This window comes from Dothidotthia symphoricarpi (genome assembly GCF_010015815.1).
Source record: "Dothidotthia symphoricarpi CBS 119687 unplaced genomic scaffold P153scaffold_11, whole genome shotgun sequence".
NCBI lineage: Eukaryota > Fungi > Ascomycota > Dothideomycetes > Pleosporales > Dothidotthiaceae > Dothidotthia > Dothidotthia symphoricarpi.
In genome coordinates, this window is record NW_022985018.1 from 251,257 (window position 1) to 279,192 (window position 27,936).

Sequence of the window (27,936 nt, forward strand, 5' to 3'; positions counted from 1 at the left end):
TCTATTCTCGCTTAGACTCGATCCATCTCACTTCTCTCTCACTCCTGACTTTTCTCGTACTCTCATTCTCCCGTTCTGAAGCGAGCTTGAGTTCGTTCTTGTACCGCCTTACTCTTTCCAACCCTTTGTCTCCGTCCCTCGCCATACTTCCTCACTCCACTACACGCCTTGCTCAGTCGTCATCATGGCCAACGCACTTAGCATGGAGCTGAAGAACGACTGCGTTATCGTCAACAACGACCTTAAGATCTCTTTCCAACGCACGATCCGCGTCCCGGACAACAATCAAACGTCCTTCCTGCCACCAAACCTGGGCGCATTTCCTATCAAGCCTGTTTCTCAACACGTTAACAAGCTCCCTGCTGCGATGAGTGCGAAGGGAGGGGTGTTCTTCCCCATGCACCGTAAGTAATACAACTTCACCATAAGAACAAGCGATAATAACGCTACTTAGAGTCAGAAGCTATGTGGATCGACTTCACAGTCGACAAGCGACAAGCCTACCTGATTAAGATCTACGTCGGTGGTGTCAACGCGATTTCGGGTGAGTCTGCAGTCGAGGATGCGAGTACGCGACTTCGTCGCCAGCAGAAACAAGCCAACCAGTCAAGTCTCCAGGACTACATCGTCGTCCCCGGACAGCGCTGGCTTGATGGTATCGCAGCTTCCGACGGTACTGTCCGTCAATTTGTCAGCATGCCATTCGGCAGTAGACACTCTGTCGAGCATCAGGTGACGGGTAGGGACGCTGCAGGTGGTATTCAAATCGAAGTCACGCCGTACAAGCCGTATCAGAGGCCAGTTGTGCTGTCCAGGCCAGAATACGGACACATTATCTATGTCAAGTCGATCTATGGCGATGTCATTACGTTGAAAACCCGCAAGGATGCGTCAATAAACACTCTGAAAGCCATGATCTGCCACCAGGAAGGCCATCCGCCAGACGAGCAACGACTCATCTTTGCAGGCAAGCAGCTAGAAGGTAAGTCTGGGTTGAGTCCCTGACCGAATTCTACTGATTTACATAAGATTACAGGACACTCGCTGATTATAATATCGGTTCGGTATGTTGAGTCTTTTATGCTTTTGTTACACTTGACTTTTCTCATGTTTCCAATAGGAATCCATGATGCACTTGGTATTTCGCCTCCAAGGCGGCGGCGGATACGAGATGACGGTTGCAGCTGGGGGAAAGATCCAACAGGTGATAAAAGCTGACAAGAACGGCGAGGGCTGGCTGTCAGATCGTACTACAGTCTTTAACGTACAAATTCTCAACGCCGCCGTCTATAAAGCTGTGACTGGCGACGCTCCTCCTTCGAAGCCTCCCAACGCCGAGACGTACAAGGAAAACGGTCTACCTTTCTTCAAGATGTACGAAGAGCCTAGTGGCATCTCTGGAGACTTCGGTCTTGTGAAATCCGTCGCGCAGATTGATGAGACTGAGGAGGAAGAAGTGAAACCCAACGTCATTTTCATCGGACATGGTGATGGGCGTAAAGGTAAGTCCGTTTTTGAGCCATTTGATTCAACCGCTGTTTTTTCGCTGTGGAGCTTCACTAACCACTAAGTTAGCTGACTCTGACCCTGTCCCTACCGTTGGCCTCACCAACCCTAACGGTCCGCTTCGCGAGTTCCGTACCCTCTGTGATCTGGTGAAGGAGTACGGTGGATATCACGTTGCAAGGTTCTAGAAATTGATGGTTAGGCATTTCAAGGTTTGCAGGAGTTATCGAAGTATGTCATTAGCAGAGTAGAACAGGATGATCAAGACACTGTGAAGATGTTTCAGGCTTCAGTGTTTTGACTACGAATCGATGGCGCCAGGCAGAACATCTCTGTGTAAGGACGGGTGAGCACAGAAAACGTAGTGAAGAGCTCTTCGAACATCGAATCAAAGTACCTGGCATGGTTACGAAAATATATGTTTGTTCCGTGGTGTCATATTTTACATGTATCTCCCTTGTGCTGGTGTGATTCAAAACTGAGCCTTGTCTGGTACCTACTCCCAAGAGGCATTGTCGTTAACGTTGTACTTTTTGAGACCATGAACGTCGAAATGTCTGTTCAGCCTGATATGTTCCGCACGTCGTTATTATCATACTTCCTTGTTTCTTATCATTACACCGTTGGTTCTTGTATGCTAGGTAGTATGAGAATGCGGAGAAGTGGACGAAAGCGGGAGGTGAACAGTGGCATACATATGCACGAGGATGGGATGATGATGATGATGATGAAAGCGGTCGATCCTGGTCGGCGAACATGACGACTTGTTCACGCAATCTTGCCAAGTTGATCATATTGCTGTCGCAAGCTCACTAAAGCTAAGATATCCATCATCCACAAATCGCATGATCTCGTGTTGTATACGCCGTTAAGGCCAGATTACGTTGTGTGCGGTGGTGTGAAGACGCAAAAGGTTCTCCGCATTCCCCAGACGCGTGCATGACTAAGGATCACGCTAGATATTTACCCCTCACAACACCTTTCCCCAGCCCCATCTCCAACCACCCGAATCCCATCACACCACATCGACACCTAGGCGACCTCAAAGTCTTTGAAACACACCTCGCCACCCTCTCCTGTCACGAAAAGCCCAATGATCGGCCCCACAAAGTCCATCTCGCTCAGATCCATCGTATCAGCTGTGCCCGATACTATGCTCTTTGCGCCGTCGACGCTGTATGAAGCTTCATACTCCATGTCCGTGTACTTCAAAACAAGGCGCAGTGTGTTCGGAGAGCCACGAATGCGGTGCACCAAAGACCGATTAATAGCACTTACTTTGTTGCGCACTTCGAAAGCTATGGTTGACGTCCATGGGGAATAGCAGATTCTAAGGAAACGATATTCGTCCTTGTAGACGGCAAGACCAGCGCAGTGATCGCGATTGCTACCTACTTGCTGGAGATTCGTGATAGTGACACTGCTTGTGCCGTTTAGCTGACGCTGGCGTTTTCCGAGGAACGTAGGTGAATGTTCAGGCGTGTCGAGATCGAAAGGCGACGAGGTGAGTTCGAAGTTCTTGCAGTCGTCTGAGATGCTGTAGTACGATAGTTCCGGATCGCGGATGTACAGGAAGTCAACACCCGGCGCTGCAGTCAGTCTCTGCTCTTCTTTCACTTTTACTCCGGGGATTTTCAGGTCCATCTTTACGCGGTCAAACTCGAGCCAGCCATCTTCGCTCCAGTTTCCTTTTGTAAGGAATGTCTCGCGACCGAGCACATATCTGCCTTCGTCTTTCTTTTTCATTCTGATTCCCAAACAAAAGCCCCACCACCCGCCCTGTTGATCTTCAAACGCCTCACAATGTCCCGTACACTGCACATACTCGTCCGTCCCCCTCGCTGTCAGTACCGGGTTTCTCGGACAACTTTCATACGGACCCCATATGTCTTTGCTCCTCGCCATTGTCACCATGTGATCTTCAAGCGTACCTCCCTCAGCAACCATCACATAGTAAAACGTGTTGTGGAAATATATATGCGGTCCCTCGGGGTAGATGCCACCGGTGCCAGTCCAGATGTCGATTTCTTTGCTCAACTTCTTCCCTGTGGCGAGATCGATCTCGAAAAGAGCGATTCTGGTCGATGGGCCAGGGTACGCAGACCCACAGATGAAGCTCTTTCCATCGGCGTCGAAGAAGAGGCTAGGATCGATTCCATAGAAATCAAAGGGGATGGGGTCGCTCCATTTCCCGCCCCAGATGTCTGTAGTCGAGATGATGAAGTTGGACATGACTGGTGGAGCACCATTTGTGTGGTGTATCAGGTTTGTACAGACAATGTAAAAAGTTCCATTGTTGTGGCGGAGGGTGGGTGCGTAGAGACCGCCTGTTGCGACCAAACCATCACTCTCACCAACCACATGAACGAATGTTGACGACTTTTTCAGGCTGAGTTGTGAGGGGCGGTCGATCGCATTTCCTTGGGGTTGAGGTTAGCAAAAGATCGTACAGATGTTTGGAGCATGGAGTCTACCGATTTGTTTCCAGTGCACGAGATCCTGCGAGGTGTATATAGGCAGACCAGGGTACATGTGGAATGAGGAGTTTACGAGGAAATACGTCCCATCGACCAGGACGAGCGAAGGATCAGGCGAGAAGCCAGGGATGATGGGATTGAGTGTATTCATTTTGTCGAAATAGAAGACCGTACAAGAAGACAAGAAAAAAAGACTGATGCAAGCACACTTGAAATATATCTTGAGCACCGCGAAATCGAATCAAGGCGGTTGTAACCTACTCCACAGCTCGCTACATCTTTCCAACGAGCCGGATGAATGGGAAATGCGGGGGTGAGTCTGCATGCGTGGTTGATTCGAGGTGAGGTGGTATGACGATCGGGTGTTATCGCAAGACTTGTTACCCCGGATCTCATGTTTTTTCGGAACATGTGTTCGCACGAGATTTGCACGTTGGTCATACCTAGCACTGCATACGTTTATCCATTCGCTGATCTTGTGCATTCCCCCTCCCGCTGATCATGCCGAGGCCGTGCAGGTCGGATTGTTCGGGAGATGTGCCATAGTGAGAGTTGGCGACGGTCGAAATATCTATGTCATGTTGGGTTCATGGAAAATAGCTTGCAGGCTTTTTAGTAATGAATGCCAGCAAAGTGTAATTTATCAGGTGAAAGAATCGATATGGGTTACACAGAACAAACAATATTTTTCCAAATACGTCGGCACCTGCTATACCACATTGCTCCTTCTTCTCTAATGGGCACTAGCAACTTATAACCCTACATCATCCGATCCGTGTCAAACTATAGTACCATCTCTACCTCGACAAGTTCTCCTCGCTCCATGTGCATAATCGCTCTGTGACCGAGGTACATCATCCTAGCACTTCATCTTTGTCTGGTTCTCGTCCAGATGAGAGTTCATGAGAAGACCATTATCAAATCCCATCCAACTGTTGTTTTCTTCTACGGTTAGTCTGGAAATTGAACCCATTCCTACGCCGCATTCAAGATTATCTGAAAGCACACGAATGTGCTTGAGAATGTTGTGATTGAAGGGTTATAGAATCTGTACTAACAATTGTCTATTTGATCCTCGGATTTTCTATTGCTATTGATGTGATATCTGATCCTACAAGAATAGGAGGACGGAATTGGGGCGCATAGACTTATCGCCATGAACCTTTTGCCTCCTTCTAAAAGTCTTCTTGTGAAGATTCATGAAATCAACGTAAGTAGTTCAACGAACTAACGCTTTACATATGTAGTACTAACTGCCAGTATTCTGGATCTCTGCTGTGACATTTCGAGAAAGCCAGAACTCACTGAGATGGCTTTGACAATGTAACCAGAAACTTCAGATGTATTGCTCTATAACGTCTCGTCTAGCAGATCTGACTTGATCTCTAACGACGGGCCAACTCTCACTGACTGAGAACGAATACGCATTTACAGGTGTGTGTCAGCTAAAGTGATAGGTGAATGTGGTTACTTAGTAATTGACACTGGAAAGCTGGTACGATTATCAGTCTGTTCAATGATCGATGATTCGCATATGCGTTTTATATACAAGATTTGCCCGCACGGTTTCAGTATCCAGCCTTTTTTAGATCACATAAAAGAACATAAATGGCGACATAATCAAATCATTACTAAATATTCACAAGTCAACTACTAAAGAACTAGGTGTACATACCTCTCCCCCGGACCTATAAAGACAGCAATATCATCACATGGCCCTAGATTGAGAACGAATATGGCATCTCGCCAGCAAATGAGCAAGCAACAATAACTGCCCAGGACTGGAGATATTAGCATTCTCTCCCGAGTCTTATTCAGAAATGAGAACAAGTAAATTCACCCCTCTCCCATAGCAACCGTGTCACTGTCGCCTGCATACCTGTGTGGAAAAAGTCTCCTGCCCGATGTTGCACGTCCACAATCGGGGCATTTCGCAGCGTACCTTTTGTTCTCTGAAACATCGCGAACACGAGCACGCCCAATTCACTTTTTCGGGCGAGTCGTAGCTCTCTACAAGGAGTTCTGTGCATACATCCCGCCCGTTGAAGAACAAGCATGATCGCAACGCAACGCGTCGCGTGTCTCTACGTGAGCTTTCCCTTCTCCACGAGCGCGTCACCCCGCCAACAGCAACGGCAATACGAAATATATATATGCAGCAAGGCTCCGCGAAGAAAAACAATCCGTTGTAATCTTTCGGACAGCAAGATGGAAAACAGAACGTCGTGCCTCCCCTTGAAATCCTCTCCTCGCAACCCCCACTAGCCAACCCAGTCTCTACCCCTCATTGGCTTACACACGTCAAAAACTCCCTTCCAACACCCACCACACGGCGCAAATTATGGCCTCTACAGACGCTGACGGCGCCTCCTACGAGGCTCAACATGTGCACTCTGTCTACGAGGAGATCGCATCGCACTTCTCCTCTACGCGCTACAAGGTGTGCGTCACGCGACATGTTGCAAGAAAGGACCGAGTGACTAATTCCTGCTGCAACATAGCCATGGCCGATAGTCGAGAGGTTTCTCAAAGAGCTGCCCGATGGGGCGGTGGGTGCAGATGTGGGGTGTGGGAACGGGAAGTACCTGGCGGTGAATAAGAAGGTGTTTTTGGTGGGGAGTGATCGGTAGGTCTTTTTTTTTTTGCAAACTGTTCGTGTTCATGTTCTTGCTTATATCTACGTCGCTGGGTTTTATTTTGTATTTTTCATGCATAGTTACTACGCAAGAAAGGAGATTGCATGCTGATATCTCACACTAGATCAACAAATCTCGTCAAAATCGCCCGCCAGCACGAACCGCATGACAGCGTCGTGGCGGATAACTTGTCCCTCCCACATCCACGTGGGGTGTTCGACTTTGCTATCTCAATTGCAGTCATTCATCACTTGTCTACGCCCGCACGGCGGGTAGAAGCTGTGCGGTGTATCTTGGAAGTTTTGCGGCCGTCGAGTCCTTTACTGCAAGATGGGGGGAGGGCATTGATCTATGTGTGGGCGCTTGAGCAGAAAGATAGTCGCAGGGGGTGGGATGAGGGGCATGAGCAGGATGTTATGGTACCGTGGGTTTTGAAAGGGAAGAAAGAGAAGGGACCGAGGCGGAAGAAGGAAGAAGGGCCTGGGCGCGGAGAGGACGGAGAAGGGCAAGGAGAAGGTCAGCGGGAGAAGGAAGCAGGAGGCGACAAGACGTATCTGAGATACTATCATCTGTATAGGAAGGGCGAATTGGAGCGGGATGTTGAAGAAGCTGGGGGCATCGTAGTGGAGTGTGGGTACGAGAAGGATAATTGGTGGGCGATCACCAGACTCAAGTGAGCAAGTGTAGAACGAAACCCTCATCTTGAAAATACGCAAAAAGATAACTTTTACATTTTACATATTGCCCGTGTCTGTTCATTCTTCTGTTCGTGTAGAAATTCGATAGACGAACTTTTTGCTTTTTATGTCGAGCAGATTGTCATCTCGCTACTTTCGCTACGATACGACTTTCAGAGCATGCGTGCTCTCTGTTAGCGGGAACAGTTGGTAGTAAAATCCGACAGCTCCAGCTACAAGGATGACATAATAGGCCAACGTCCAAGCGATACCCTTCCCGTGAACGCTAGGTACGACCTTCTCGCCGTCATCCTTCTTATTGACATCCGGAGGACCAATCGGCACGCCAGCTTCGACGCCTACACGGCCATAGAATCGCGGTAACCCCATCCAGTTGCAGAAGGTATGAGCTAGAATGCACGTATAGACGTTCCCTGTCCGAATGAAGACAAAAGCCGCGAAGAATCCAAACAGCGAGGTGTATGTGAATTGGAAGAGGGAGCGCAGAAGAGTGACGAAGAATGGGACTTCTGCATGTGTGATGCGGAATTCGTAGAGGTGATGAACGTGCGCAATTCCAAAGTACAGTGGCGTGAGGAAGACGATTTGCTTTGCGGAGAAATGGGCCAGCACGTGGAGCGGAATCATGAAAGAGCGCCAGACAAGCTCTTCACTGACGGGGCCCTATGGTGGTCAGCACCAACGCATGTCTGCATGTTAGTAGTGACATACGACGATGAAGGCTCTATAGCCAATCCAGCTACTCAGTGTCTCGTGAACTCCCTTCAACTTCACCCAATCCTTGATGGCTCCATCCACGATCCCTTGCTCGAAGATGGGCCCTGCAAAGAGGATAGTCACGAGGAGCATCGTTCGTGCTGTATCGAGAGGGGAGATCGGCCAGAAGCCGAGCAGGTTGAGCATCTCTTGGACCGATACATCATGCCGATGCAACACGAAAGCGGTAAGAGCGAAGCACACCAGGGTCGAGAGTTTTACTGAGTTTGTCCTCGCACGTATCGCAGAGGGTGCATCTCGTGTGAGAGTGGGCGAGGGTCGCGTCGCAGACGACAAGTAGAACGGCACCACGTAGATCAGTACATAGGCAGTCTGCGGGCACGGGTATTATTAGTATGGGGTTTGATATGTTGCAAGGTGTGGCGAACGATAGGACGAGGAGTATACGGTGGGGGGTGGGGGGACAGCATCTTGAAACGCACCGACAACAGAGCCGCAGTGTTGGTAGAGATGACGGGCGCTTTGGCGACTGGCGACAGGTTAGACTTCATGGTCAGACACAAGGTGGAGGCTAGCAAATGGAAAGCGCAGTCTCAAGCAGGCGTTTAAAGAGGTCTGAAGTGCAAGGGAGGACACAGGCCAATGGACGCGACTCACCGCGTGTGCTGTACATTTCACGAAGGGCGTTAAGCCCGTCCCGCCAGCCTTTGGTGGGCGGCGGCATTGCGCGCGCTCTGGCTGTTACAAGTTACACGCACTCCTGGAGACTACGGGCAAGCTCCTGAAGAGTGCAGGGCACAAAAATAGACGGCTGCCGACATATATGCCAGTGTGCGCTGACGTCTCTATCGATAAACTCTCGCACCGCCTGCTGCAGCTTGCAAACAAGCATCCAATCACGTGCGCAGGCTCGCGTCGATTCATCTCAGCCTGCTCCCGTTTCGCGCATCCCTGCAGCCCACGCCGCCTCCATCCAGTGACAAACTGGGGAGGCCTTCCAACGGCCCGTGTTTACACGTCACTGGCTCGCCGCGCGCTGCTTAAAGCTTCCTCTCATTTCGCGACAGCCCACAAGCGCGTCGCAGCCTGGACCGACCTTTCGACAAGGAATCACTAGCGACAACGGGGGGTTCCCTGAGCGCATCACCAAAGCCCACTGGAACGGCCCTGTGGCTCGTAGCAGGTCATCAACGGATTGCCAGCAGGGTGACTCGAAAGAGCCCAAAGTGTCCAGCAGCAAGAAGCAATTTGTGGCTCGTGGTTCGGCTGCCGGGATCTGGGCGGGCTAGTAGACACAGCACGCACCTTGCAGCACGAACGTGCATTGCAACAGCAGCGAACTTCTTTGGGTCCGACAGCCCGGCCGGCGACTCCTGGGGGCTTAACCACCGCCGTCCCCAGACCACTCCTCGACCTCTTCTTTTCTCGAGTCTTTAGCCCTCTAATGCCCGCTGGCCCGTATCCGACACTCTTTTGATATGTTTTTGTAGCCTTCTTGTCACTCTTTTGACCAAACGTCCCCGCGCGTTCTATTCTTTCGTTTCCCATAGCTCCATCTTTATCCTTAATGATCGGTTTCAGCTTACCCGCTCGCATTCAACACCTCAGATCCCGTCGCACGCGGTACCACATCACACCACAGCATGTCTTCGAGGCCCGGTTCACATCGTCGCGCAACCGCATCACAGTCTTCCATTTCGTCTCCACTCGCGCAAGCTCCAAAATTCTCTCTGCCGACTTCCACATCAAGACCCGCCTCGCCCACTCGAAAACCACTACATGAGCGCTCAAACTCGCAGAGCAATCGAGCGGCGGCCCCAACCATTCGCATAGTCGGTGACAACGAAGTGTACTCCAAATTTCCAATACCTAGCGAACCCTCGCAGATACTGCCCCCTCCCCGTCATGCGCCGGGGTACGCGTTTGAGCAGCCGGCATCTCGTGTTTCAAGTAGCAGTAAGGTCGCCAATGCCATTGCAAAGTTCGAGGCCACCAAATCCCTCGAGCCCCAGACACCCCTACCACAACGCAAGAAAGCCTCAAGACATTCGGCGTCGACTAGCAACTCGGAGGCTGATACCCTTGTCGCATCCTCCTTCACGCCCCCCTCATTCCGCTTCTCTCGTGAGAGGTTTTCCCAAGCGAGCACGAGCACACTCCCTTCATCTCCTCCACCTGAATTAAGCGACTTTGAGAAGGGCCTGGAGGTACTTCAAGAAGAAGACTCTTCTGCTCCTCCAAAGCCCACTATTCGTGCAGTGCCGCCTTCATTGTCAGGTGGAGAGTCAGTTGCCAGTCGTACACGCGCATCATCACAAGCGGCATCTGACGCATCGTTTGCCTCAAGCACTCCTCTTGCCTCGCCAACCCGATTCAGTAATGACGGTGACTCGACGCCTGTCAGTCGACCGTTATCGCAAGGCCACAGACAAACCCCATCTTCTGGATCCGAAACAGGGGAGCCTGCGTACTCTAGTGACATTCACCATCGACAACCTGTATACAAGCCGTCCGTCGAGTCGTTTGCATTTTCTGATATTTCATCTACTAGCATCGAACCATCGCTATCGACCATTACCGCATCACCATCTCTTCATGAAGCACAGACGGCTACCTTTACTAGTGGAGTCCGATTCAACAATTCCGTGATCAGCTCACCGTCAAGCACCAACTTGCTAGCCGATCAGAACACACCCGATATCATTCCCCGAATGACCGATCGCGGATATGGACACCAATGGAGCTCTACGCTTTCCACGATACCCTCCCTGTCCGAGCGTGACTCGCGATCCATTGCAAGAGCCTCGCGGTCGTTTGGCGCAAGATCGCAGTCCCAAGACAGCATTGCTGGGAACGGTCGGACTGTTGTCATGCGGAGAAGGGGTCAGACGGTTGGAAGCACAAACACATCTTCAGATTACGTCTCCTCGGACAGCTCGGAGTTTTCGCCAGTTCCCCTGCCGTTGTTCTCGCCCACATCTCCAATGCATCGTCACCCTAGTGAAGAGAAGGATTACAACAATGAGCATCTCGACACCATCTCCCCATTGCCACCGTCCGCTCCGCTCCGGATGAAGACATCGGGATATTTGCGAAGACAAAACAGTGACGCTGGGTCTACGAGCTCGTCCCGGCCAGGCTCGTCGCAATCTGATATGTCGGGTTTCATTGCCAACAACATTCCAGCGTGGGCAAAGTACGTTTGAGCCGAGTTCCGATCGTGACACAACTAACAACCAAACAGGGCATACTACCAACGAGGAGAACGAATTTCCATAGCTGGTCCCGAATCTGAGTCTTCAGGCAGCATACGATTAGGGACATCGCACAGCGGGCGGACGCGTACGCCTTCGGAAAGCAACTTTGCATCAAATATCCATCGACCACGCAACCGACCCCGCGATCGAAGTTCACGGACTGACTCCGTGTCTTTTCCCGAGGACGCGCAGCCCATGGAAGGGGATTACTATGTCCTCGGACCAGATGGCCAATTGACACGCTTGAGCCGCTTTTCGACACCGCACTTGCGATCAGATAACAGAGGCCAGCTTTATAGCATGTGGAAAGCTCCCTCCCTCGATGCCGATCTGGGGAAAACACTCTTCAGTCGTCAAAACAGGCAGATACTATTCTTCTGCCTAGGATTTATCTTTCCTCTGGGTACGTATTTTCCTGTAATCGAAGGGCGCGTTTGAACGAGAGTGCTAATGCAAACATCAGCGTGGATTATCGCAGCTTTCTTGCCTCTACCTGTCGATCCCGCTCTGGTAGACATGCCCAGTCAATTGGACCTCGAGCAACAGTTCGCCCAGCAATTCAGGCATGTTGACGATAAGGCTTTCCAGAAGGCGAGGTGGTGGCGCAATCTCAACCGTGTCATGTCTGGTGTTGGGACGCTCCTCATTGGAGTGATCGTGAGTTCATGTCTAATGCTTGAGCCGGTGTTCTTCTCTAACAAGATGCAGATCGCATTGGCAATCCTCATTACCCGAATGAATTAGCCATCTTGAATACCATGTTTCACCGCTGCGAAGGCTTACCACCCATCATCGAACCATCTCCGTCTGCCTACGTCTTCTTACAAAATATCAACCTCGAATCCAAACGCGCCGCATCGTACCGCGACACACGGCTCCTACCGGAGCTCTCATAATGAATCACTTACGACTAATCATGCCATCTACGCCCTGTTTTATGTTTTCGCGGCGCTATACCCTCACAAGTTGGAATACGGCGAGTTTCTGATTTGGAGTAGCGATCTATATACAATCATCTATTCGGCGCATTCATTGCACAGCGAGCATTCTTTTACTTCTGCAGCGCCATTGTCGTCATTTGACTACAGCTGGCCGAAGGCTTTTTCTTAGTACCAGCGTTGCTTTTTTGGGTGTTCGCGCACGAAAAGATCAGGGGTCTACAAGCACGCTTGGATAATGGTCAAGATCTGGAGGCGACAGAGGCCGTGCTTGACCCTTGACTTGATAATTGTAGTTTCAGGCTATTTCGCAGAACCATTGTCGTGGTCACCGCCTTACATGCAACAAGACCAAAACAACTTAGACTGTCATTTCCAGCTTGGACTTGTGTGAACTTGCTTCTATGTAATTCTCCGAGATTATGTCTTGCTTCTGCCGGTGGCTTAGGGCTGGACCCGCACCAGTGCCGCGAGGCGCAAGGCGCAAAGCAAAGCGTAAATACCAGGGACGAAGGCTCGGTGGCTCGTTCCTTCATGTGGCGCGACGATGGGACGGGGATTTGCCTGAGGGAGGAGATGATGGTGATGCGTTGCGCAGACTGTCACTTTAGTGTGTCCTAGCATTGACCTTCCATTTACACGGGTACATGGCGTAACACCGACAATTCGCCTTCATATCGCCACCTAGGTGTGACTGAGCGACAAACAGTCATACACGCCCCCATATCTAGCAATGGCCAATCTGCTTGGATGGATGGAAGTGAACTCACGATGAGTCGAAGTTGCCAAGCGCATTAGCTAGATCGGGATAGCGGGGCAGAAAGTGATGTCGGTCTTTACAAAAAATGGAAGTCCGCCGCCTCTCTTGGTTTTCTGCACATCGCAAACTGAACAGCTCGATAATCACCTCACTACTGCTACTACTACACCTCGTTCTTACATAACCATCCTCTTCTTAACAGAGTTTCTTGTCAGTACAACGGAAACAACGCAATCATGGCTGTCCGCGCTCAGTTTGAGAACTCGAATGAGTGAGTTTGCCCCCACTGTGCAAGAATGTATGGATGTAATGGGGATAGCTACTAATACTGTATGTCGCAGAGTCGGTGTCTTTGCTACACTTACAAATGCGTATGCGATTGTCGCAGTCGGAGCTTCCGAGAACTTCTACAGGTATGACAGTATCATTCGAAGCTTCATGGCGGGCGGGTCTCCTAACATGCGCGCACAGTGTCTTTGAAGCCGAACTCCAAGACGTAATCCCCATCTGCCACGCCACAATCGCCGGAACACGCATAATCGGGCGCCTCACGGCAGGCAACAAGAACGGTCTCCTCGTCCCCACCACCACCACCGACCAAGAGCTCCAGCACCTGCGCAATTCGATACCCGATGCGGTCAAGATTCAGCGCATAGAAGAGCGGTTATCTGCGCTCGGTAACGTCATATGCTGCAACGATCATGTTGCGCTCGTACACCCGGATATTGAGCGCGAGACGGAGGAGATAATAGCCGATGTGCTGGGCGTGGAGGTGTTCAGGCAGACGATCGCGGACAACGTGCTTACGGGGAGTTACATGGCGCTGAGCAACCAGGGTGGTATTGTGCATCCCAAGACGAGCATTCAGGACCAGGACGAGTTGTCGAGTTTGTTGCAGGTCCCGCTCGTGGCGGGCAGTGTGAATCGCGGAAGTGCGGTTGTGGGCGCGGGGATGGTTGTCAATGACTGGATGGCTGTTACTGGTATGTCTTTACGTTGAACGCGTGGTTTGAGCGCATGGCAGCTAATGAGTATTTGCAGGTCTGGACACAACAGCGACTGAGCTTTCCGTTGTCGAGTCGGTCTTCAGACTCGGCGAGGGCAACGGCCCTGGCGCCATCAACACGACACACAAGGATGCTATGGTCGAGTCGTTCTACTAGATCAGATGCAGGTGTCAGTACTTGGGTACACGGTCTACGCGCGCTATACACAGCATGTGATTGCGGCAGCTGGAAAGACTCTGTGGATGGCGTCTGGAGAAAGGGAGCAACTGCATATCAATACCCACCAGCTTTTCTGGTGCAGAAAATGAACGATACCAAGAGTCGTGTTCTAGATTTTGCGACAGTGATGCATCCCACATTTTGTGTGTAGGGCTGAAAGGCGGTGAGAGCCATCTGCCCTGCTTGGCAACGTCATGTGAAGTTGTGTGCCTCGAGCATTGCTTTGCGCCAACACTCATTCCTCTCCACACTTTTGCATTCGTTGCGCGCCCTCACACTCGCACAAAGGGTAGATGCGTGTGCTTGCATAGCGCTTGTCTGGGGTCTTTTTCCACCCCGACAGCAAGTCGTGCTCCTTGCCACAGCAGTCACATAGCACACCCACCAACAATGACATCCACAAACTCTTCAGCGCTCACCAAGCGCAGCGCCTCTACCGCGCTCATGCCGCCTCCTCTCGCACCGAAGCGCATAAAGCGGCCCTCTGTAGTCCTGGACGAGGACACATACACGTCGGCCATATCACACATCATCCGCCGCGACTTCTTCCCCGGGCTCGCCGAAGCAGACGCGCAACGCGAGTACCTCAACGCCGTCGAAAGCCGAGACAAGTCATGGATCAGAGACGCGGGGAAGAAACTGACCGTGGCCATGACGCCCGTGTCCGGTGGGCGGAGAAAGGCTGCCGAGAGGACGCGATTCGCCAGGGGAGGTGTTGGGGCAGGCGACAAGACGCCGAGTGTTTGGGGCGCGGACACACCGCTCACTGTCGCTGCCACGGAATTCGAGGAGGATGAGGAAGGATCGGGCAAACTGGACGACGTGGACATGGACATGAGTCTGGGGGCTTTCCAGGCAAAGTACACGTCCGAGGACCAGGAGAGCTTCTCGCAGATCATCGACAAGCACAATAAGAAGAAGTTTGAGAAGAATGTCTGGCTGAGAGAAGGGAACATGTACGCGAGCAAGCAGCGGCTCGCGCAGCAGAAACTCCTCGCCGCAGCCTCAGCCACTACTTCCACATCGAAAGATGTCGTCGTCGCCCGCCCAAGCCAGAACCTAGACGACCGCCCCGCAGCCCCCACAACACACAAACATGTCCCCTTCAACACCCTCATGTTCGCCCCCGAAAGCGTCGAGTCCTGGACCGCCACCCGCGCCCAACGCGCCGAAGCCGCCTCCCTCGCGCCCCCAAAACAAGTCTTACACGCAAACACACGCCTCCCCGCCCCGGCCGCCGACCCTCCGCGTCCGTCCAGCCCAACCCTCTCCGCGATCCGCGACGCCGTTGCAGGTCGCCCAAGACTGAATCCCAGCGAAGCAGCATACACCGGCAGCGAAACCCCGCGCGTAAATGGTTACGCCTTCGTCGACGCCGTGGCCCCCGACCCAGAAGACGACGACGACGACGACGCGCCAGAAGATCTCCTCGAGCGGTACGGCGTGGGCCGAAGCACAGCCACGCCCTTCAGCATGGCCGAGTCCTCGGCCCGCGAAAAAATGCACTTTAAGATGGTGGACAGGATCGGTGCGCAGCGCTCCAGCGGTGGTGGGAATGCAAATGCAAAGGGTAGCAGTATCGGTGTCGGTGTAGGTGCCGGGTTGGGCATCTTCAAGGGCGACACGCCCAGGTTCTTGTCTGCGCCTACGCCTGCGGCGAGACTTGGGGGCGCGCAGACCCCGAGGAGGGCGAAGGCGGATTTGACGCCTGCTGCGCAGAGGTTGTTTGAACGCGTGGGTGGGGGGACGCCGAGGGGGACGCGGGCTGGTGGGTTTGGCGGGGCGAGTCGGTTGGGGGCCGAGTGGACGCCGGGTTCGCGGAAGGCTTGAAGGATGAGAGGGAGTGGGAGTGGGAGTGGGATACATGAACAGGCCTGCGCGAAGTGCTCGAGCAGGTCTTGATCCAGCACGACGAAACACGACAGAGATATCATCATTAGACTCGTATTAATAAACTATCGTTCTACTGACAACACTACCTCACTCACCCACCCACTCACTCATTGTAACTGCAGTATCGGTGTGCAAACCAACCAACCACCCCGTGGTATCTCCCGCACGAACCAACGCATTCGAATTCAACCCCCGAGAAGAAGAGAAGAAGAAGCAGAAAAAAGACGCAAAGCAACGTACACACACTGAAGAAAGTAACCAACTCCTATCCAAAGACACACTACAATGCGACCCCCCCGTCGATGGAATCCAATCACGTATATACAAGTCAAGCAAAGGGCAAAAAGCGTAAGAATTACAAAGCACAAACCAAAAGCAAACTATATCGAGCCAAAGCAACGTAAAGTAACGTAACGCCAAAGCGTCGAGGGGCGGCGATAAGATAGGTGAACGTAGAAAGGCACAAATCCCAAGCCGCGGGTGGGAACGCGTTATCCAACGCAGAAAATATTGGGGGGGAGTATTCTAATATGGTAAAGGTGGTGAGGTGTGCTGCTTTGCTCTCTTTCTTCGAAACTGCGAAGACTGTTCTTGGCAGCAGTTGGTTGCTTGGGGTTTGCACACTGGGCTGGAAGGAGGTTACGCTCCTCAAGGATTTGGGCATCGTCGAGGGTGGTGGAAATATGGAGGTGCTTCTCGTGGTTGGCGGCTTCTTACGCGTTTGTACGTCGCAAGGCTTCAGGCCGTGTTTGTACAAAAGACGGCCATCTATCGTTGTTTCTCGCGAGCCGTGGAGGCGTCGAACTCAGAGATGGTGTTGCGCTCTGAGTTTTGCGATTCCCAGTTGAGTCTGGGGGAACAAGAGATTGTGCAAACTTGGAATGACTCGCACAATGTACCGCCCAATGGGTAGGGTCTGAGTATGGAGTTAACGTTTCCTAACCGCCTCTCCGTCGTTGCTCCCCAGGTCCTTGATAACTCCTGAACTGTGTGCCAGGCGCATGATAGCTCCTGTACTGTCGTCGAGGCCTCGACTGGGGTTCAGGTTGACGATCACCATGACCCTCGCGCTGGTCGTAGTGTACTCGAGGCGGCTGGCCTTGCGTTGGAGAGTACGCCCGTGCAACCGGTGGAAGAACCGACTGACCCACAAACTGTACCGGGGGTCCTGATTGCGGTGGTGGAGGAGCCATGCTGGCAGGAAGAATAGGTTGACCACCATACTGGTGGATTTTGAGCGGCGGATACGACTGCATGCTGGGTCCGGGAGGCGGAGGAGCCTGGAACGATCCTGGTGGTGGAACGTATCCGCTTTGATAGTGTTGTGGGCCTCCGTACTGCGGAGGATAGTGCGGTGATGGCGGCGGCGGCGCAATTTGCGTCAAAGCTGAAGCTAGCTGTTGATACTCCGGACGTAATGGACCAAGTGGAAACGAGGGCCTCATTGACGGTGCAGGGTGATCGTAGTGGGCGAAGCGAAAGTTAGTGACAGGAACCGACGGTGGTGGGCCAGGCGGCTTTGGTGGAAGGGGCATTGAACCGGGAGGCGGAGCATATGGACTCTGATGCGTAGATGGTGCCGGCGCAGGTCTACTGGAGTCTCCTCGATATGGTTGAGGAGGACTGCCCTGGTATGGTGAAGCCCCTGGCTGCTGAGGTGCTTGAGACCCGCTCGGCCGTCTGTCGCTCTCCCAGTGCGACGAGCGTCGATCCTGAGATTCACGACGACCTGCAGAAGAATGTGTTGGTGCTGTGCTTGAAGATCCACTATATATCCCGACTGACGGATTCTGTGGATCATACTCGTCTTTCGGGGTCAGGTAAGCGAATGGATTGCCGGGGGAGTAATGGGGTCGGTCAGGAGGCGCTCTGCGTGCCTTCTTGTCGAGTAATTCTCTGATCTTGCGTAAAGGGTCCCTTTCGCGCAACCTTTGCTCAAGCGTTCGGTCCGACCAAGGTGCCGGAGCTGGTGCTTGATAATCCGAATGTGAAGCATGAGGATTAGATTGTAATGGCTGAGGATTGATATGCGGTACTTGGGCATTCGCATGTGGCGACGATGGAGGGTTATTAGGTGCATAGTCGTAATCCCCTGAATCATCCACCCTGGACTGCTCAGTGACCGATTCCCGCCTCTGAACATTAGTATCTTGTCGAAGAGCATTGTTGTGAGATGGAGTGTTGTGCTGACTGACAGCCTCTCGTCTTGACGGAGTGCTCGGCTCCTGCACCTGTGGCTGAGGCTGAGGCTGAGGCTCTCGCGGTCTGTATACTGGAACATCTGAATCGTTGTTGAGCATATCCATTATGCGGTGCGTCGAGACTCTGGCTGGTATCGCCTTTTTCTGTGTTTCAGACTCGCTCGCATTATTGATACCGTTAGGTTCTGAACGAAGAACGTCTTGTGCAGGTTCCACTGTTGATTGTGATGTTTTGGCAGGACTATTATGCGCAGCTCGAGCTGGAAGGGCTACTGAAGTCACTGGAAGAGCTTCCATGAGCGCCAATTGCCTCGCCAACTCTTCTGCGACAGCGGGGACATCGAACTGAGGATGCTGCATGGTAGGTTGATGTTGCTGCACTTGCTGTTGCGGTTGAGGTGATTGAATCTGTGGTTGCGTCTGTGGCGGTTGCGTCAGTGGCGGTTGCGTCTGTGGCGGTTGCGGTTGCGATTGCATCTGTGGTTGCATTTGAGGTTGCTGGTATGGATATGCCAGGTTTTGCGGGATGACAGCTTGTGCCTGCGCTGTTGACAGCTCTGCAAGCATCATGAGCTGCACAGCGTGCTCGTTCGGTATTATCTGCATTACTGGTGGTGGAGGTTGCGGCGTTGGCGTCCTTTCAATCTCTTCCGCAGCATCGGCGAGGCTGACGAGGTTGTAATGCGCAGTGGACTTGGTACGATCAGGGCCAACAAATGTGGCATACCCGCCGGCAAGTTCATCGATGGAGTCGTCCGCATCTTCGTTTTCAACTACAAAGGCTGTTCGGGCTAGATTGAGCCGTCGTCGTCGGGAGTCATTTTCAAGCTCATTGTCAGCCTCGACGTAAGCCCTACTGCGTGAGGCATATTTGGAGCCTATTCGGCCCTCATAGTCATGGCCTGGCTCATGGCTGTAGGTGGGTGGGAAAACATTATCCTAGAAGAGTTAGGCGAAACAAAGTTAAGGAGTGGCGTAGATCCTACCTCATCATCTGTAGCGTCTGCCTTCTCGCCGTTCATCTCACGCTCTAATCGCTTCATACGGAAATAACATTGAAGTAGAAAATCATCCTGTAGCTCTTGGAACCGGTTCTACATCTGGTGAGCCCTGGTGTATCTGACATCAGTATAATGACTTACAGTGTATTGCTCTTTCTGGATGTGCTCTTCAGCTATGCGCACGCGTTCCAATTGCTCAAGCTTATAAGTGCGCACGGCGTTGACTTGGTCTAGACGGGCATCGCGGCGCTGGTCCAGTTGCGCCATGAGCGGCGCATACCCTGGAACTCGCTCGTGATAGTCAGGATCATTTTGCAGATTCTTAAGCGTACGATTTGACAACTCCTCAAGCAAAATCTTCTGCACTTTGGCAAGACTGCGATAGTTCATCTTGACATTTAGTTGTCGGCGCAGATCGGCCTCGACATGGACGTCCGCATGCGGTTGGCGCCGTCGACCTGGCAAGCGCCTCCCGGGTTTTGCGGGTACCTCGCCATTGGTGGGTAGAACATTTTGGAGATTTTGGCTGCTTGCAACATCCGGAATTTGCTCAGGTGAATTGGGCGACGTACTAGCGTCAGTCAATTCTGGAGGCTGGTCGGCGGAATCTGCAGGGGTGTCTGTTGTTTTGCGCTTCTTCTTGCGCGGGTGTTGTTCGGAGACATCGCTCTGAGTACGGGTCAGAACACCGTTTGGGCGTGTTTTGCTAGATTGCGCCGAGTCGTCTGATGCGCGCCTTTTCTTGCCTGCTGGCTTTGGCGCACTCAAAGTCGCACCAGATGCAGGCTTCTGCACTTCTGGCGTCTGCGTTCCATTCATGGGAGTGTTGTTGTCGAAGGAGCCATTGGACATTTGCGGCGAACCAGAATGGGTCGACGTTCGGCTCCGCTTGGCTGGTCGCTCTTGATCAATGTCGGATTGCGCATCCTCGTACTGCACAATGTCGTTCAGAGAACTACGACGACTGCCTGAAGCGGCGCTTGATGATGCAGCAGAGCTTGAATGGTTAGAAGCCGTCTTTGCAGCGCGTCGTGTGGTCATGTGGAGAGGTTCTGAGGGTGCAAGTCGCGTCGACATGTTGTTTCTTCCTTCAAGACTATGCCTTCTTCGCTTAGGTACCAAGCTAGTGGCTGCCGCCAAGATTAGCATGGCTAACGGGGCCAGATGAGCAGAGGCAAAAGCTGGAGTAAACGTACTTGTGGTCTTGAGAGCCTTGGTTGATGCAATCTTGACCGCTTTGTTCTTGCGTTTTGGTGGCATTGTCGCTGAGAGCTGGCCTGTGGACACACTACCTGCGATTAGCCCTTGTCTTGTCTCAGGAAATGCTCCCAAGTATCGAATGTTGCAGTTGCTTGGAGAAGCGGAGGAATCACTTACGCGCTTGAAAATATGCAGGTTGGGTGAGGCTTGCCTGGGTTGGGCTATGTCTCGTGAGTTGCTGGAGCTGTGAGCAAGTCGTGTCAGCAACTGAGCGTGATAAGTCAAGAGCAATTCGAAGTAATCGGCAAGCACTAGAGTACCTCATGTAGCGCTACAACAAACAGAAGGAAGAGGGGTTTTGTTAGAGTTGAATGTGAATATGAGCGCAACTCACCATGCGTGACCAGTGAAGCCACACTGTAGCAAAACAGGATTACCCAATGAAACGACAAAGAACAGGAGCCGTCCACCTAAAAAATCATCACCTATTCTTCGAGTCAAACCAGATATGTTCCGAGTGCTTTTGAACCCAGGTCTGCTAGTTGAGGTCAAGAGAGTTGTCCTTCTCAAGAAGCAACCTTGGAACCCTGTCAAGCAAATGCTCCTGCGTGGCACGGGTGAGCAGAAGCGCTTATGCTCGTAGCGGGCGCCGGGGGTCAAAAGTTGAAAAGATGGTATAGAAGTATCAGATAGTCAAGCCTCGAGAGTTGTCGGGGTACTGCAGGTCGTAAATGTTCGTTAATGGTGAAGATGCTGCTGAGATCCTCCAGAAGCCCTGGTCGGTGCTAGTCCTAATTGGTAGCACGGTAGGGATTAGCCAGCCACAAACGAGAGTTGTCCTGCAAAGTTCTGCAACAACAGCATTGCGAACAACACTTTTCTCTGCACGATGACGGTGAGTAATTGATAAAACATGTAAATTTCAGTACAAATCTGAATGATGTACTCTGCATGACATCTACAGCACGCTCTTGCAAATAATCATGAAAGTCTCACGATGCAATCAATACAAGAACCAATCAGGGGCAACCAGCATGCTTTCGTCAGCAACACCATCCAACTCAAGCCCACCCACCTCACGAACAGAAGCACAGGAAGTTCTGTCTCTTCATCCTTAAATACAAAATATAAACACTACAAACACACATGCTCGCAGACCCTGACCAAGCCGGTTATCCGCTTGTGCCTCATCCGAGTTTCGCCCTCACTCGCCCCAAGTCGCACGTCATTAGCCCGGGCGCTACGGGATGATCAGATCATCCGTCACTGATCAAACAAGCAATCTGTTCATGCAACAAATCATCACGAGTGTGACTCGCATGCACCGCAAAGCTTTAGGTTTGTCTCTTGAGCTAGAGGATATGCAAAGGGTTGTTGAAGCTTGTCTCGTCTTGTTCGAAGGGTTGTCTTCTTGATTGAGGCGGATGGTTGTTGGTGCATCGCGCACGGGCCATAATTACTACTCGGATCTCCTTTCGCAGGACACCACACCTCCGCAAACGAACATTGCGAAACATTCTTTCTGGCGTCTGCCGTGTTTCAGATCCAGGACGTTCAAAGTTTGTTCTGCGAGGCTTCTCCCGCAATCCACGAACCGGGGACTTATGAAATGCAGCGCAAGGCCTCTCCCGTAGGGGGCTGCCACGTTCAGTAATGCCGAAATGAAGGGTGCCAAGCGGTGATTACATGACAGACTTGAGTGAACATGTCCAGCCACTTCATGTGGGAACAAGCAAATGCACTGCGTACTCAATCGTTCTCTGCATCTTCCCTGTCACGAACTATGAACCGAGGACCTTACTGCTCCTCGTTATCCGCAGCCCATATGATCCTTTCAACCCTACACAGTAGGTCTCATGTTCGACCCCGAGGTGTATAAGTCATTTGCTCTCTCATTATGACGTCCATGCACGTGTGATAGTATTCGCCCACCATCTCATATTACGCCTTTTATGCTCGTATTCGCAGCGTTGGCGTGGTAATGCAGAAAATGAAGCATCTACACCTCACGTCGCTGTTCGTTGGGGTGTCCAGGCTGCGCGACTCAAGGGCCGCATGGTGGTATCCATGCAACGGCTGGGCATCCATTGGGCTGGGTTTACAAACGGCTTGCGATCGTGCAGGGCTGAAAAATTTGTGTAATGACGATTCGGATCAACGGATCAAGAGGCCGGGTGAGGAGTTGAGAAACTGGGAGCTGGAAAGTGGAGGATGTATAGGTGAGATAGAGCGTGGAACATGCCAATATTCTTGCAAGCAATGTGTAAAGTCTAAATATATAATTCATTGGTCGTGTCGTCCTGAGCCTCTAATCCATCCGTCTTCTCCATATGGAAGATCCCAACCTACTCCTTATACTTAGATACATGACAACATAATAAGACTAAAACTATATGATCTTTTCCTCGTACTGTGGTATACAACGCCAAGCTCTAGCCGTAGATCGAGCGAACAAAATGAAAGGAAAGCCAGAACCGTAGGGGAATCAGTATCTACAAGGAAAATCGTATAGCATTAGGTCCATCAACATTATGTGCGTAATCGCGGGTGAAACTCATCCAGAAAAACGCAAGCAGGAACGTCCAGAACCTTGGGTAGAACTATCACCGATCTGGAGAGAACTGGAGTTGCATTCTCCGCGATCCACTCCAACTACTCCTCGGCGAGGAGTTGAGAACAAAATCTGGAATTGGGGGAGTCATCTCTCGGCTCGGCGGCGAGGGACTCCTCGAAAGCGAGCGCATGCTGTTTGCGCGCCGGTCGCGAATACTTCGCGCAGGAACCAGCGGACTTGAGGTCGCTGTGCGACTGTTCGACCGCATTCGAGAATACGAGCGAGAAGGGGCAACGATCGCCTGGTTAGCCAAGGGACTCGCAAGTATACTCGTCCCGGGCGTAGCGGAAGGAGCTGGGGTGGGACTCTCGCTCCTGAACAAAGGGTGGATGTGTCCTTCATTGCCGAGACTGGGACTTGGTGGGCGCGATGTGTCGGGCATCATTTTGGGGGGAGGAACCAGGTCCTCATCGGCTTCGGGAAGGTCAGAAAGGAGAGGACTGTCCAGGACGCGAGCCGGTGTGGCTGGTCGACTGCCAGGAATGGTTTCAAGTGTTGTGGCTAAAGACGGTGTGAATTGCATCACTGCATCGCGAGCACAAGGGCTCACGCTGCTGGTGTCCCAGCTGTCGAAGCCATCAGGGTGGGCGACACTATGGCAGGATTGGTTGTCGGAGTAGACACTCCGTGAGAAAGAAGGACGGCTGATCAAAGTTGTGCGTGACGTGGCGGGGCGCACAACATGGCGAATTGATTCCCGGAAAGAGTTGAGCGATTTTGAAGACCGATGAGAGAACGTTGGAGAAGGGAGTCCTGCAAGCGGTGATGATGGTCGCGTTGCTTCTATCCCGAACATATCTCTGCTTGTACGTCTGTTTGGGAACTCTGACATGACTGAGTCTCGGGGACCAGAGCCGGAGACTGCCTGAGCCTCCGGAGTGTGCCGGATCAAGAAACACAGAGAGTACAATGCGAACTGACTAAAGCAGGAAATCGACCAAACCGCTATGTGAGCGGCAACGTGCCCGTTCCAGTTGGTGACAGCGACTTTGGACGAGGTGGTAGAGACCTCGTGCCATCTTGACTTGATCATGACGATCAGAACAAGTGTGATTGTTAACGCAGCCAAGGATAGCAAGACACTGAATCCGGTCAGGACTCGTCCTGTCCACGCTGATCGCATGAAGTAGCCATCTCTAGGCCGTATATGTTGAACGACAAAGTAACCGATGCAACATAGCGAAAGAAGGTTCAATGTTCCTGCTATGATGGCGACATTGGAAAGAGAAATCCGCGCAACCGAAAACGAAGTTGCCTCAAGAATAGACAAGACAGCGTTTGTAACTGTTGCCGACCATGCCACAGATCCGAGGATGGAAACGTAGAGTGTGCGAGATGGAGACATGCTGTTGCCCGCAATAGCACTTACGTTGGACGAAGGAGAGAGAGCACTATTGGGTGTGAATCAACCCAATGCCGTCTCCTTGGTTGCGTAAAAGAGTGTAAGGAAGATGTCCAGTGGGTGGTGTTGATATCGTTCAAGGCAAGATAACGAGCGTGTATATCGATTAGATGAAGATGGTGTATGTAAAAAGGAACGAGATAGTAGTCAACGTTGCTGTGGAGAGTCGCGAACGCGTCCGTATAGATTAAAGCAATGACGAACGGGTGTTTGCGCGTAACTAGTGTATTCGAAGGCGTGTGGAGCCGTTGAGGTGTGGACGGGATGGTCGTTTTCGATAAAGAGTACTTGTAATCGTTACAACAAACTAGGGAAGCGTATGTTGTGCGGCGGTGGGAAAGAGAGTGAGGTATTAAACGAAGGACAGGACAGAACCATGAGGAGGGAAGACATGTGGGGATCCAAGAGGTGTTTAATGAATTTAGCAAAGTGCAGGTTGATTTGTGTCATCGTTCTGTGCACTGGGGCTTGCAGAACGCATCGGGCGACATGGAGTCGACTAGGGAACCCCAGGCTAATCCTGGATGCGCGCAGGCATTGTCGGAAGTAAGATGGAAAATCGACCAGTGCACCGCCCACAGGACGCATGCTTTGCCGAGTCGCACCTGGTTTGAGGCACCAGTAGAGAAACATTGGCGTCTCAAAACGTATTAAGTGGTCGGGCAGCTGGAAACAAACTCGCAAGACCATGGCTAGGTGTGCTGACTCTACACGAAAATAGACACGGGGAGAAGGCAAAAAGCAACATTACGCGTGGAAACAAAGAAAACACGGCCAATTGCGGGAAGACGTGCCTGGCCCATGGTCGTCATAGCCTTTGTAAGGGACTCCTGTCAAGTTTCGCGTGTGGAGCTGCTGCAACGTTAGCTTCTCATTTCCGCACGCGTTGTTTTGCATTGCTTTTGGACGAAGCATAACAAACAAATCTCGGGCTCGGCCGAGGTGGAGAGGACGCTGAAGCGACTTTGCTGACAGAGTTCGCGACGGGACGGTGGGACCAGACGATAGTGTTGTCGGCTGCAGTGGATGGAGATCACGACATGTATCATGAGTTGGGTTGCACAGTCTTCGCCCAGAGATGCAACGGACCTCTGAGAGGGCGATGAAACACGCACCCGTCTCCCCACGTTTAGCAGTGAACAGGCGACTCACGGTTTCGAGTCAAATAGGAAGAAAGGCAAAAAGCAAAGAACCAGACCTGGACCTAGCGGCCGTGCGGGTGAGGCGACGGCGCAGACGCGACGTCGGTACTGTTGTCGCGGGAGCTCACATGCGTGTCAGCAGCCAACAACAAGTGAACGCGCTAATGCTGGGGTGGAAATGATGCAGGAGATGATGGTGGAAGACGTTGCGTCAGCGTTCGCCAGTGTTCGCCGCCAGGCCGGATCAATACTTCTGCCGCCCTCCGTGCTCGTGAGGGGCGGTTGGGCGGCTGGGTGGACGAGAGGTGATTCTGCCTGGAGCTATTGTTTCCATCGCCTTCTTGCCCGTTCCCACGCAAACGCTCAGCGCCCGTTTACTCCATAACCGCCTCTTCTAGCGCTTGACTGCCACTCTCATATTAATCGAGCTTCTGGCCCCGAGCCACCTGCATCCCCCGCCTCACCTCCACCCCATCCAACACTATCCTCAACCCACTCCACAGAGCAACCGCCAACATGAAGATCACGTTCAAGGTAACACCATGTCACGCGACAGAAACAAAGCTCCAGCTCACGTCTGTGCAGGACCTCAAGCAGAACAAGTTTGTCATTGAAGCTGAGCCATCGGAGACGGTACGCGGACCAGCCATGATTCCAGACGTGTACTGTAACGCTTGGCTAACACCGCGACAGATCGGCCAGCTCAAGGCCAAGATTCAGGCAGACAAGGGCTGGGAGGTGCCCCAGCAGAAGCTGATCTATTCTGGTGCGCTTGCTCCCCCAGCTCCCACCAGGCTATCGCCCTCGCGGCCACGGTTGCTGACGACGATTTACAGGCAAGATTCTTCAGGACGCCAACACCATCGAGTCGTACAGCATCGAGGAGAAGGGCTTCATTGTGTGCATGGTCTCAAAGGTCAGTGCAGCGGTTCGCCACTGCAGCAGGAGTTCACTAACAGCTCGCACAGCCTAAGCAGCCCGCCGCCTCATCAAGTAAAGCCCCCTCCACACCCGCCAAAGCGGTACCCCAGACCCCCGCAGCTCCATCAGCACCCATTGCATCAGCGCCATCCGCCAGCACGCAGAATGCGCCAGCTACACCCTCGCCTGCGCCAGCTCAGCAGGCGGCGTCGGACGGCACCCGTTTCAACGACCCCTCAGCCCTGACCATGGGTAACGAGCGCGAGGCTGCAGTCGCCAACATGGAGAGCATGGGTTTCGCGAGGGCAGACATTGACCGAGCTATGCGCGCCGCCTTCTTCAACCCCGACCGCGCGGTCGAGTATCTCCTGACGGTGAGACGCGGCGCTCCATCTACACCAGCCATGTGCTAATGACAAGCCAGGGTATTCCTGAGAACGCACAGCAAGAACAAGCACAACAACCCCAGGCACGTGCTCCGACTTCCCCCCAGCCTGCTGCCGGAGGCAACGCAGGTGCGACCGCCGCCCCCACCGGAGGAGATGAGCCAATAAATCTGTTCGAGGCCGCTGCTCAGGCTGGCCAGGGACGTGGAGGAGCGGCTGCTGGCGCTCGCTCAGGTAGCACAGGAGCTGGTGCTACGGGTGCGCTCAACGCTAACAGCTTGGACTTCCTGCGCAACAACCCACAATTTCAGCAGCTACGACAGGTTGTACAACAGCAACCGCAGATGCTTGAGCCTATCCTGCAGCAAGTTGGCGCCGGGAATCCTCAGTTGGCCCAGATGATCGCTGGAAACCCTGAGCAGTTCTTGCAGTTGCTTGCCGAGGATGCCGATGATGACCAGCCGCTGCCACCTGGTGCACAGGCCATCTCCGTCACCGAAGAAGAGCGCGAGGCTATTGAGCGCCTATGTCGCCTTGGTTTCGAGCGCGACCTTGTCATCCAGGCTTATTTCGCATGTGACAAGAACGAGGAACTGGCCGCCAATTTCCTCTTTGACCAACCCGAGGACCTAGATGAACAATAGTTGCTCTCGAGTCAACCTGTGGAACCGCTGTCCAACATGACCATACCCGACTTCGTTATATCTCCGTCTGATGTCATCACTACCATGGTACGATCGTTCTCCTCGAAATTGAACGGCACATTCCTCGAATTTATTCCATCTGCTCAGTTCTGGCGCTTCCAAGCGTCCAGGCAAGGATGCAGGTAGCAGCTACCTCATGCTCCAGGCCCTCTTTTCGACGATGACAGGTACCTGCCCGATGAGGAAGTAGGGTTGGGTTCGTGGACTGGGATATAAAACGCCTGGTCATGGCTGCTGAAAGGCAGTCCAGATACCGT

General features: G+C 52.5%; 13 protein-coding genes across 13 annotated transcripts; 7 read left to right on the plus strand and 6 right to left on the minus strand.

Moving 5' to 3' along the window:
- Positions 1-184: 184 nt before the first annotated feature.
- On the plus strand, positions 185-1,694 carry P153DRAFT_385975 (uncharacterized protein; the record flags this gene model as incomplete). Its single annotated transcript, XM_033670479.1, has 5 exons — positions 185-404; positions 455-982; positions 1,030-1,064; positions 1,121-1,502; positions 1,576-1,694. The coding sequence occupies 5 exons, from the start codon at positions 185-187 to the stop codon at positions 1,692-1,694; spliced, it is 1,284 nt and encodes a 427-aa protein (XP_033523157.1).
- Positions 1,695-2,085: 391 nt separating this feature from the next.
- P153DRAFT_367117 (glycoside hydrolase family 43 protein) lies at positions 2,086-4,319 on the minus strand. The gene is made up of 2 exons (XM_033668192.1): positions 3,981-4,319; positions 2,086-3,926 (listed from the first exon to the last, which is right to left on the minus strand). The coding sequence occupies exons 1-2, from the start codon at positions 4,132-4,134 to the stop codon at positions 2,539-2,541; spliced, it is 1,542 nt and encodes a 513-aa protein (XP_033523158.1). The 5' UTR covers positions 4,135-4,319; the 3' UTR covers positions 2,086-2,538.
- Positions 4,320-5,557: 1,238 nt separating this feature from the next.
- Positions 5,558-6,153, minus strand: P153DRAFT_25160 (uncharacterized protein). The gene is made up of 2 exons (XM_033662715.1): positions 5,926-6,153; positions 5,558-5,764 (listed from the first exon to the last, which is right to left on the minus strand). Exons 1-2 carry the CDS (start codon positions 6,038-6,040, stop codon positions 5,637-5,639), a joined length of 243 nt encoding a protein of 80 aa, XP_033523159.1. The 5' UTR covers positions 6,041-6,153; the 3' UTR covers positions 5,558-5,636.
- Positions 6,136-7,333, plus strand: P153DRAFT_340982 (uracil-5--methyltransferase TRM9). The gene is made up of 3 exons (XM_033665903.1): positions 6,136-6,423; positions 6,485-6,609; positions 6,744-7,333. Exons 1-3 carry the CDS (start codon positions 6,325-6,327, stop codon positions 7,294-7,296), a joined length of 777 nt encoding a protein of 258 aa, XP_033523160.1. The 5' UTR covers positions 6,136-6,324; the 3' UTR covers positions 7,297-7,333.
- P153DRAFT_367120 (Abi-domain-containing protein) lies at positions 7,276-8,645 on the minus strand. Its single transcript, XM_033668193.1, is given in 4 exon segments — positions 7,276-7,980; positions 8,029-8,407; positions 8,497-8,501; positions 8,519-8,645. The coding sequence occupies 2 exon segments, from the start codon at positions 8,164-8,166 to the stop codon at positions 7,456-7,458; spliced, it is 663 nt and encodes a 220-aa protein (XP_033523161.1). The 5' UTR covers positions 8,167-8,407; positions 8,497-8,501; positions 8,519-8,645; the 3' UTR covers positions 7,276-7,455.
- P153DRAFT_367121 (uncharacterized protein) lies at positions 7,911-8,600 on the minus strand. The gene has a single exon (XM_033668194.1). The coding sequence runs from the start codon at positions 8,583-8,585 to the stop codon at positions 8,391-8,393; it is 195 nt and encodes a 64-aa protein (XP_033523162.1). The 5' UTR covers positions 8,586-8,600; the 3' UTR covers positions 7,911-8,390.
- Positions 8,646-9,677: 1,032 nt separating the features above from the next.
- On the plus strand, positions 9,678-12,035 carry P153DRAFT_292468 (uncharacterized protein; the record flags this gene model as incomplete). The annotated part of the gene is made up of 3 exons (XM_033663836.1): positions 9,678-11,230; positions 11,279-11,694; positions 11,755-12,035. The coding sequence occupies 3 exons, from the start codon at positions 9,678-9,680 to the stop codon at positions 12,033-12,035; spliced, it is 2,250 nt and encodes a 749-aa protein (XP_033523163.1).
- Positions 12,036-13,225: 1,190 nt separating this feature from the next.
- On the plus strand, positions 13,226-14,152 carry P153DRAFT_357294 (eukaryotic translation initiation factor-like protein 6; the record flags this gene model as incomplete). The annotated part of the gene is made up of 4 exons (XM_033666719.1): positions 13,226-13,260; positions 13,331-13,402; positions 13,461-13,972; positions 14,031-14,152. The coding sequence occupies 4 exons, from the start codon at positions 13,226-13,228 to the stop codon at positions 14,150-14,152; spliced, it is 741 nt and encodes a 246-aa protein (XP_033523164.1).
- Positions 14,153-14,449: 297 nt separating this feature from the next.
- P153DRAFT_423267 (uncharacterized protein) lies at positions 14,450-16,117 on the plus strand (the record flags this gene model as incomplete). Its single annotated transcript, XM_033672416.1, has 2 exons — positions 14,450-15,983; positions 16,056-16,117. Exons 1-2 carry the CDS (start codon positions 14,606-14,608, stop codon positions 16,115-16,117), a joined length of 1,440 nt encoding a protein of 479 aa, XP_033523165.1. The 5' UTR covers positions 14,450-14,605.
- A 929-nt stretch (positions 16,118-17,046) lies between these two features.
- P153DRAFT_376161 (uncharacterized protein) lies at positions 17,047-20,570 on the minus strand (the record flags this gene model as incomplete). Its single annotated transcript, XM_033669635.1, has 4 exons — positions 17,047-19,248; positions 19,296-19,403; positions 19,452-20,440; positions 20,507-20,570. The coding sequence occupies 4 exons, from the start codon at positions 20,568-20,570 to the stop codon at positions 17,047-17,049; spliced, it is 3,363 nt and encodes a 1,120-aa protein (XP_033523166.1).
- A 1,691-nt stretch (positions 20,571-22,261) lies between these two features.
- On the plus strand, positions 22,262-22,993 carry P153DRAFT_25283 (uncharacterized protein). The gene has a single exon (XM_033662730.1). It carries the CDS (start codon positions 22,492-22,494, stop codon positions 22,870-22,872), a length of 381 nt encoding a protein of 126 aa, XP_033523167.1. The 5' UTR covers positions 22,262-22,491; the 3' UTR covers positions 22,873-22,993.
- A 120-nt stretch (positions 22,994-23,113) lies between these two features.
- Positions 23,114-24,247, minus strand: P153DRAFT_292070 (uncharacterized protein; the record flags this gene model as incomplete). The annotated part of the gene is made up of 1 exon (XM_033663813.1): positions 23,114-24,247. The coding sequence occupies one exon, from the start codon at positions 24,245-24,247 to the stop codon at positions 23,114-23,116; it is 1,134 nt and encodes a 377-aa protein (XP_033523168.1).
- Positions 24,248-26,017: 1,770 nt separating this feature from the next.
- P153DRAFT_25314 (UV excision repair protein Rad23) lies at positions 26,018-27,820 on the plus strand. Its single transcript, XM_033662738.1, has 5 exons — positions 26,018-26,202; positions 26,254-26,434; positions 26,505-26,584; positions 26,637-26,963; positions 27,014-27,820. The coding sequence occupies exons 1-5, from the start codon at positions 26,185-26,187 to the stop codon at positions 27,617-27,619; spliced, it is 1,212 nt and encodes a 403-aa protein (XP_033523169.1). The 5' UTR covers positions 26,018-26,184; the 3' UTR covers positions 27,620-27,820.
- The last annotated feature ends 116 nt before the right edge of the window (positions 27,821-27,936 follow it).